At 39.5% G+C, this 9,970-nt stretch overlaps 1 protein-coding gene across 3 annotated transcripts in view; it reads right to left on the bottom strand.

The window, feature by feature from the left end:
- Positions 1-524: 524 nt before the first annotated feature.
- Positions 525-9,970, bottom strand: part of SEMA3D (semaphorin 3D) — a 203,824-nt gene continuing 194,378 nt past the window's right edge. For all 3 annotated transcript variants that reach the window (XM_014570492.4, XM_006117129.5, XM_006117131.5), the window contains one exon: positions 525-3,841. In XM_014570492.4, coding sequence (XP_014425978.1) covers positions 3,425-3,841 — 417 coding nt within the window. In that variant the 3' untranslated portion in view covers positions 525-3,424. The remainder of the gene's footprint in view (positions 3,842-9,970) is intronic.

Below are 9,970 nucleotides of genomic sequence, written 5' to 3'. Positions count from 1 at the left end.
AAATATTTTAAAGGAAGGGAATCCTGTACTGTCTGGTTCTTGTTGCTATCCTTCTTGGGTTAGCTCATTCTTTGGGATTGTACATTTTAGAAGAATCCACTGCTCTTACCTCAGGTCTTGGTTATTGACTAAATAACAAACAACTTTCTAAATAAATCCCCTTCTATCCTTCCTTGCTATTCTCTAGAGTGTCTAGCTAATGTATTGGTCTCCAGTGCCCTTTGGAATCATTACCCATGTTATCATCTACTCTGTATGAGAAGTAGTGTGCTAGCTCAATGTATATCACTTATGAAATGTATTCAACCTCAGATTTTTATTTGCACAACATATTAAATACCCATCCCTGGGGTGGTAGGAATCCAATAAGGCTTAACAACTTGGACAATATTGAATTTATTTTCTTGGGATGAAAGTGGCTTCATTCCTAGTTTGGCGCTTCACTCTGCTACTCCATGATGAGGCCAGTCCCCCAAAAGGATTCCTATTGCAAGAATATTTAAAAGAAAACAACAACTCTTGAATTTAAGTGTAATAACATTTTAATTCATCTTCTAAAGCTTACAATCCTGATGGTGCAGCCTTTAGCCCCACAAGGGGAGTTGATGGGGAGTTTTGTGCAAGGATTGTAGCAGTAAACCCTGCAAAGTTATTTAAAGCTAAAGGAAATAAATCCTATTCAGCTAACAAGAAAGATGAAAAAAATACTGACCCAACAACAAACAACTTATTTAGTGCCAACTCCTGCTCACCTTATCTCACTGAGTTGCACCACTGAAGTCCAATGGTTCTACTTTCATGAAGAAGATAAATAGGATTTATACTGTAATAAAAAATTTAATATATTGCGTTTGGTCCCACTGAAATTGATGGCAGTGAAAGCAGGCCATTTGTCAGTACGGGTAAGAATGGGCCACACATGGAATCTTTGATGCGAGCACCTTAGCTTAGTCATGTTATGGTGTCACTCATTTCCAGAAGGACTGAGTCTCAGAGATGGTACTCTCTGGATTGATAAAATACACCAGGGAATACATCAGTGGGTTCTGTATGGTGACTGGAGTCATCCTTAAGCAAACAGTTTCAAAAGTGGTTCAAGATTTTGATTGTCTCATTTTTTGGGTGCCCAACTTCAGATTTCTTAAAGGGACCTCATATATACAGGAGAATATCCCGTACACAGTCTCAAATGGGGCAACAAACTTAGGGGGTAGCCAAAAACACTAGCCACTTTTGTAAATATTGGCCTTAAGGCTCTATTGCTGTACACACTTACATCTGAGCATAATGCTTACTACTGTGAAAAGTTCTATAGACATGAATAGGCTACTCAGAGTAGTAAGAACTAGGCTTACTAAACGTCAGTCTCTTTGATTAAATGTTCTATACAATGAAACTCTCCACTCACCTTTTATAATATTTAACACTTTCAGAGCACACTATCAAAGTACTGTACACAAATTAGCTAATACTTTCTAATTAACTAATTATCTCTTCATGAAAGAACAAACAAAAAAAAAAATCTAAAATTAATGACACATGGTATCCCTGGCTTTGTACATGCATTCAATTTCATTTTTTTTTTTTTTTTTTTTTTACAATAAACTTGAGTCAGCTGCGATTCCTTTCTACAATCTGGTAAATGCATCACCGTAGTTGTATTGTTTACCAAAAAATATATATGTATAATGGCACATTGTATGGACACAATTATTGATCACGGATTGAATGCACACACACATCGGGGTAGCAGACAGGGCTAATTTTCAGCATTCAGAGACAAAATTCTTGGTTCCTTAATGAATTGCACAACATTTACATGAGTTTCCCACAGACTTTGTTCTCAAGACATGTAGAATGCATGAGAAACAAGTAATGTCTGTCGTTTTAGTATCCATCAAAGCCTCCATCCATGTGAGGAAGTGGCTAATTTGTCATTTCACACTCAAAGAGGCGTGAAAGGCAAAATGGGGGAAGTATGGTAGAGGGGGGAAGAGGGGCTGTGAAGCATGAGAAAAGACAGTAGGCCTGATTTTGATCTTGCTTACACAAGCATAAACTGAGAAAAAGTCTAATGTAGCCAATGGAGTTACACTGGTGTAAATCAGATCTGAAGGAAACACAGTGTCTCTTGCTCATATAAGAAGATTTGTCTTATTAAAAAAAAGAAAGTAAAACAAGGAACACTTTTCAAATGATGTTATTGTAAGTTGCAAAGCTGCTCATCTCTAACTTCTACTTCTGTTTATTTACATGTGGGCTTTTTTGTTTTTGTTGTATTCTAATAAAATAGTATTAATTTCAACAACACAAATATTTTGTTTGAAATACACAAGACCTTTAAAAAAAACAAAGAATACACAAGACTGAAGAATTTCTGCTCTTTACCCATTTTTATCTTTGGTGTAAGAGCATTGTCAGTTTCTGCCTGTCACTAAATATGTTTTCCTCATTGTCTTTTGTCATCAAGTTCAGGAGGGTTTTTGTGCGCATGTGTTCTCTTTTTTTTTTCCACAACAAATTAACTGTTCTCCAGAAAAAGAAGCCAGATGCATGTTAGAGTTGTAGATGTGAGTGGAGACAGTCAGGGTAAAATCTTCAGAGAGACAGTAGAGATGAATGCAGAAATCCCATTATTAGTTAATAGGGGTTGTGCACATACCTCCCTCGTGCTGCTTAGCAAATTTACTCTCAAGTATCTTGCTGGCAGTTTCAATTTGAGTCAACATTTCATTTCAGCATATGGACTGCAAACTGGTGGCTGCTTATGCCGCACAAAGCTCTACATTTCCTCCTCTTAAAACATGATTACATTTTTTATGGAGAAAACAAGCTTTACTGCTAAGCTGATATTTGACTTTTTGCTTTACTTCTCCGTGTTAGGAAATGCCACCCATGACCCTAAATAGATGCTCAATGGGTAATTTGGTATAGTTTTGTAGATCTATCATCAAATGACCTCTATTTATATGGCACCTCTCATCCTTTCAAGTCCCAAAGCAGTTTTACAAATACATCCACCTACCCCTGAATTGCAGCCAGAATTGGGGTGGAATGGAGCAGTCTATTAATAATGCACTGTAACAGACTTTAAATCTCATATAAAAATTATGCCAAGGAAGCCATAGAACATCATCCTGACATATTTCTTGAATTAGCTTTTCACTAAGCATTAACTACAAAGTCTGAATTTCTGGAAATAAAACAGACTTGGAATTATAGCCTTGAGTGAGATACTCAAATAAGGAATTTTTCATTTGCTATAATATTCCAGTATTATAGTGCAGTCCTGTACAGAGCAATAATGGCTGTGCGTTATCTAATCTCAAAGTGAGAAGCAATATTAATTAATAGGAAGAATGCACAAAACAGAACACAGTATTTTTGCATGTTAAATGTCCTTTCTTTAAATACAATATAAAAGCTATGCAGCATGTGGAATGCTGGTAAGTTCATGGTGCCTTCGATTTCGCTTTTTCTTCATTTCCTGCATGTGCTTCCATTTTGCCCCACCTTTATTCCTCTGCCGCCGCTTCTCCCGATGCCACATCTGTTCACAGTACTCATCCAGGCTGAAGCTGGGGCTGCTGACAAGTTGGATGTAATCCTTGTACCTCAGACGCGACTCAGTAAGCAAATCTCTCACCCGTCCCTCTTCATCCTCCGTTTTTTGAGTGCTTTCCATTTGCCCGTTTTCTATGACGTTCAAATTTAACTTCACAATGGTGTGTATGAACGTGTGCTCTTGCGCTTTGCAGTAATAAGCTCCTGTGTCTCTTTTCTGCAGGCTGCGGATCAGCAGTCCATATTCCGTTTTGATGATCCTCTCGTCAGCCTTCAGCTGTGAGGTTGGACAAAGCAGAAAACAATGCATTAAAAGGACCAGAAAAATAAAATTGTTGTGTATGTGTTAAGGGGGGAGCAGTGGAGTCAGAGGGGATGGTTGGCAGCTTTTTACGTCTAGGTCACGGGCACAGAAGTATCTTTGATAAAGAGCTGTGTATGCAACTGTTTGAATTTCAAAGTTCAACTAGTCAATAGATAATTAGAGTCTCATCAGCATGCATTATTAAAAGATACGGCCAGGCCCTCCAGAGATCAAGTCTTGGAATAATGAAATTAAACAGACCAAAACAATATTAAGATAGACTACTTTCTGAAAGCAAGAGTTGAACAGATTGCAACTCCCCCTCATAGACTGCAAGCTGTTTGGGACAGAGGCTATTCTTTTTGTACAACATGTAGCACAGTGAGGTCCTGGTCCTTGACTGGAGTGCTCAGTCACTACCTGAATAAAAATAATAAATGAACAGTAATATCAATTGGGCCAATGAGTCTTATTTTGATCTGACATTGAGTTTACAACAGTGCAAACTCTATTAGCTTGAGTGTAGTTACTCTTTATTTACACCACTCTAAATGAGATCAGAACAATTCCAGTCAGATTCAGGGAGTTAAACCTAGTACAGTTCTCTTATGAATCATCATTAGTATTCACAAGGACCCTGTTCAATTCACTATCATGCTAAGTGCCTCACTAGGGGAAAAAAAAGGAAGAAAGAAATATGGAAAATGTCCCAGAATATAAATCTGCCCTTCCAGTATATTTCAGAGGATGAAGATCAGAGAAGTATGAAGCTGTCTAAATTAACTATTCACATTGGGTAGACTACACACTTGTTTTTATGTGAAAAATCTGTATGCAGTCTCACATCCCCTAATTACTGTGCATTACATATATATCCTGCTCCTGCATACAAGCTGGACCACTCATCATCCAGATACGAGCAGCTGCCTGTGTGCCACTGATGACCAACTTACATCAGAGAGTGCATGTCAGTACTGGAGGGGTAGAGTAGTCTGCTAAATCGAATCCAGCCCCAAGATTTGGGGCTTACTAGTAGGTTCTGTTTAGTTCCGACACTGATACATAACACGACCTGGGTCAAGTCAGTTCTGGGCTGCAGTTTCTTCATTCATAAATTGGTGACAAAAATACTTAACTGCATCACAAAGGTGAATTTGGGCTTATTTAATAAAGTGTCTGGAAAGCGCTTTGTGATCTTGTGACACCAGACACTACACAACCAAAAGTTTGTCTGAGTTGAACTAGATTGTCATGCTCAAAATACAAGTAAATTTACAGCAGCTAACAATCATGCAATAGCAGGAAAATGGACTAGGCAGGTAATTTAACAAGCCTTTTCCTTCACCTAATTCTATGATGTAGGACAGTATGGTTACATCTAGACTGCACTCAAAAAACAAAATAGGATATGCAATTTGTGCTAAGCAAATTGCGTATCTTATTTTGATTTTATTTCAAAAATTGGTGCTTCTACATGGCGCCAAAATTAGAAATAAATCACTATTTCAAGACATCCCTTATTCCTCATGGAACGAGGTTTACAGGTATGCTGAAATAGCGCACCGGTTTTTAAAATTATTTTGAAATAGCGGATACATTCCTTGGACGCAGGGTAGCTATTTCAGGATATCTCTGGTATCCCGAAATAGTCTTACCATCTAGATGTACCCATGCCCCAACCTTTTTAGGATAGCATCCTCTTATTTGTAAACCCCTTCCCTTACTGTAAAGTAACAATAAAAATGCATCAATACCAAAGGGTATGTCTACACTGCAGTTTTTCTGGAAAGCTATACTTAATGTCCACACTGCTATTGTGTTTTTTCGACAAAGTTGAAAGAATGGAGGGGTTTTTCCGACAGTGGTAAGCCACTTTCTATGAGGAAGAAGCCTTTTTCTGAAAAAGCTTTTTTTGGAAAAAGATGTGTGCAAATGCGGAAGAGAGTGTTTTTTTCGAAAGAAGAGGCACAGGTGCCCTGGTGGCCACTCTGTCCACAGTAATCACAACTGAAATGCGAGATATAGCATCCACGTTGACGCTATCTTTCAAAAAAGCACATTGCTTTTTTGTTGAGCTTTTGCTGTACTGACGCTCTCTTTGGAAAAAAGTTTTACCGGAAGATCTCTTCTGGCAAAGCTTCTTCTGAAAGAAGCTTGCAGTCTAGACATAGCCAAAGATACAGCTATATAATTTGTGTGTGTGTGTGTGTGTGTATTTTCCCTGTGGAGAGTCAACACTTGACCCTGAAGACTAAGATCTTCTATGTGTCGCTTGGCAGTACAGTTTGGAGAAGACTGCGGGCTGCAATGCCCTCCAAAGAGCTGTTTGTCAGGTGAGGTTCACCCAGAGCACAGCTTGCTCTAGCCACATCTCTGATTCAGAAGGCAGAGGATCTGCTACATAGGTGTAAGATGACCAGATATCCTGATATTATCATCATCACTCCAATACTAGGGACTTTCTCTTATATATGCAACTATACCTCCCCCTGGAAAAAAAAAGTTCCCGATTTTTCACATTTTCTATCTGGGCACCCTCCATTAGCTACATATCATATTTCCTATAGTAAAGGACTCTCCAGCTAGCTTTTTGAGCTAGCTGTACACTGCGCAAAGAGATCACAGTAGGGTTCAGCTAGTTTTCAGGTAAAAAAAAGGACAGGGCTATGGAGTGTCTTGAAGAATCTAGAATTGGTCAAGTGCTGTTGGGCCACTTTGTCCCTCTCCATACTAATTGCTACTATGCATTATTTGCAAAACTATAGTCTTCATCTGCAGTTTGACACAGTAAAGTTATAAATGTGCTAACCTTTGAGGTTCCCACCACTTTCCTTGGGCACCACAGGCTAACAGAAACTAAAGGTTCCCTTAATCCTAATCCATCTCTACCTCTATTTCTAGTAAATAAGATTCTTATGCAACCTCCTATTTAAATTTTAGTTATCGATTAATGGTGACTGTCACGTCATCCTTTTTTGTGGCTTCATTGTTCATTCCTTTCTTATTCTCTGATTTCATACATATTGAGCCACACTTCGTTATCGTTTTTCCTCCCACTTTTCTATTTTTGGTGTCCTATTGTTGTTGCTTTACCCATAGGTTCAGAGCTCTTCCTGTCTTTCCTCTCTACGTTTTCCCCCACAGGACTCTGGAGTTCCATAAACACCTGGCATTTCATTACTTGGTAGTAGATCTTTAACCTTTCACTTGAATACTTAATTTGTTATTTAGTTCCTGGCAGGCAGACATAAAACATGTTTTACTAATGCTGAGTATAGTGGAAAGCTTGGTTATGCTGGCAAGATCATTTTATTTCTATCAAACATGGTTTCATTATTTTTCTGCATATCATAACCAATCACTCTGCTGTTTTTTAATAATTCAGAAGAACACAGATCCCACTTTAATAATGTGATTAACATTAAGAGGTATTTAAAGATAAATATATCAGTAAGTGTTCTGCTGAATCAGTGGGAAAATTGTGAACCACAGAAATTAAGCAGTTGATTATGAACATTTTCCCACTTAACTTTTCTGGTGTAATGTAGTTGTTTTGATTCAGTTTGCAAGTAGATTGCAGTGCACATGCTACATCATGTCAATGACATGGAAGCAGTGTCTTAGATTATTCTGTATTTTATGTCAGCAACTTTTAAATAGATTTTAATTACTGATATAAAATATTAAAGTGTGCAGAGCACAGATACAGAAGACACTTGACAAATAAATAAGAGTTTCATTTATAATAATAGCTTTATTTTCACAGCATGAATTTAGCAATGGGGGGAAATATGCATTGCCATATGGATGGCAAATCTTAAAACAGTAAGATGGAAAAGATTCAAAAGTGGCATGGTATCAGGTTAGATCAATGTCTTTGTCCTTTGTTGATGGTATGTTTAGAGGGCTCCCTCATTACAAATCACATGTCAGCTCCTCCACATTTAAAACATGGCACCTGTCTGTGAGAAGATAGTGGCTTCAACATCTGCCTTCCCTCATTAATCAACATGTGAAAAGGTCCAGAGGTAAAGCTGAGCTAATCAGGGGTTAAGTGCAATTTCTGAACAAAGACAGAGTGGAAGAAAAAAAAATTAGAAGTGTGTACTGAGAATTCTCCTTGGTCTTCACTCTCAGTAGCCTATATCCATTGAGAAAGTAGATCTTTTTTATTATGTGCCATGTTGTTACTGTTATACTGGGAAAAATAATTAAATTCAAGCTCTGTTCTGGAGAGAGCTGTTTCTTACATACTTAATAAAAATCTAAAGGAAAAATGAAGAATGTGTTGGGAACATAACAGGGATGCAAGGTGGGTGAAATATCTTTTATTAGGTCAACTTCTGAGTGAGAGAGACAAGCTTTTCACAGAGCTCTTCAGTTTTGGGGACATAATGGATGGACTATAGTTAAAGTTGAAGCTAACCTCCCATTAGAAGGATAATTCTAAAACTCTCACCCTGTTTACCAAAACAAAACCAATCTCTCTGAAATTCCATGTGGCGAATCGCAACTCAGGATATAATTTTTTTCTTGGAAATTGTGGAAACAAATAATGGCCTGATTTATGGACTTCATGACATTAGAAAACAAACCACCCACCATCACCACCCAGATGGTTAAAGGAAAGTGAAAGAGTCACCACTAGAAACACATGCCCATGAAGTCAGGCCAAAGACAATAGGCTGTAACCACAGAATACAAAATCAGCCCACTGACTAAACCAGCAGAGACCAATGCGTCAGTCACCAATTCACCAGCAAAAATATTAACGCTGCAAGACAGAGGTAGCTGCCAGATGCAATTGAAGCCTCGCGCAAACTAGGGCAAAACACACCATAAGAAAAAATGTCTCCCTGTCTCCATTTTTGCGACAATGACTCATCTGAAGAAGTGGGTGGTGCCCACGAAAGCTCATGATACTATATGTATATACGTATATTGTTAGTCTCTAAGTGTTACAGGACCACTTGTTTTTTAAGTTTTTTTTCAGTTCCATGGCAACAGAGCTTAACGTCCTACCAAACACCAACCTTGCAACAGGGCAGGGGACTGGACTTGATGATCTTTCAAGGTCCCTTCCTGTTCTAGTATTCTGTAATCAGGGCCGGCCTTAGGCCAATTCCCCCAAATCGGGCCCCGCGCCCTGAAGATAGAAGTGTGCCAGGTGCACTGCGGGAGGGGGCGTCGGCCCTGGAGGAGGAGTGCGGCGGCTGTTTGCGCTGCAGTAGGTGTGAGTTGAGAGCAGGATTTCTCTGCGCTGCGGGGTGGGGATGGGGGTGCATGGGTGTTATCCTCCTCCAGAGCTTGGTGGGAGAGGTAGCTGGGGATTTTGTGTGTGTGCGCGCTTTTTTATTTTATTTTTTTTTGCGCTCAACCAAAATTGCTGCAGGGCCCCGTCGGAATTGTTCAAATTGTGTCCCGCACTTTCTAAAGCTGACCCTGTCTGTGATTCTATGAACAGCTTTACCAACCAGGCTAGACAGCTCAATCCATGGCCAACATCAGCCAGTGAACATGAGGTAGGACTGTGGAAAAGAGTGAGCTACTGGTGAAGAATCTGAAATATGCTGCGGCTTCCCACGGGGTTATCTTCCATCCCCTACACAATGCAGACTTGGCCAAAGAGTTTGCAGGGCCCAAGGCAGCATGCTGTGGTTGGTTGTGCTGCATGGCCCAGGCAGGGCAGTGCGGGGCTCTAAAGGTGCGGGGCCCATGGCAACCACCTTGCTTGCCTTGACCAAAGGACAGGCCTGACACTATTCAAGGAGTTAAACCACAGCAATTCATGGGCCATTGTTTCAAAATAGGCTTGCTCTGTCCCCTGGAAGGGGGCGTGACGGCCTGACAAATCTGCAGCCACCAGAAACTCTGGGTCTGGGTCAGCCTAAGATTTTTAAAAATGACAGGAGGCCAATGTTAATAGCTTTTCAGGGAACCCTGGGTTTGCTTCTCATGGTCCTGACACCTATTATGTACACAACACAGCACATAGGCACTAAAAAAGGAATAAACAAACAGCTGAGCTTAAGTTGCAAGAAATTCAGCCCATAAAAGCTTTACGAACAAATGATGGACAGGCTTTTTTATTAATCCAAGTCA

Source organism: Pelodiscus sinensis, chromosome 1 (genome assembly GCF_052426305.1).
Source record: "Pelodiscus sinensis isolate ZL-2025 chromosome 1, ASM5242630v1, whole genome shotgun sequence".
NCBI classification, from domain to species: domain Eukaryota; kingdom Metazoa; phylum Chordata; order Testudines; family Trionychidae; genus Pelodiscus; species Pelodiscus sinensis.
This window is presented reverse-complemented; position numbering and strand designations above follow the sequence as displayed.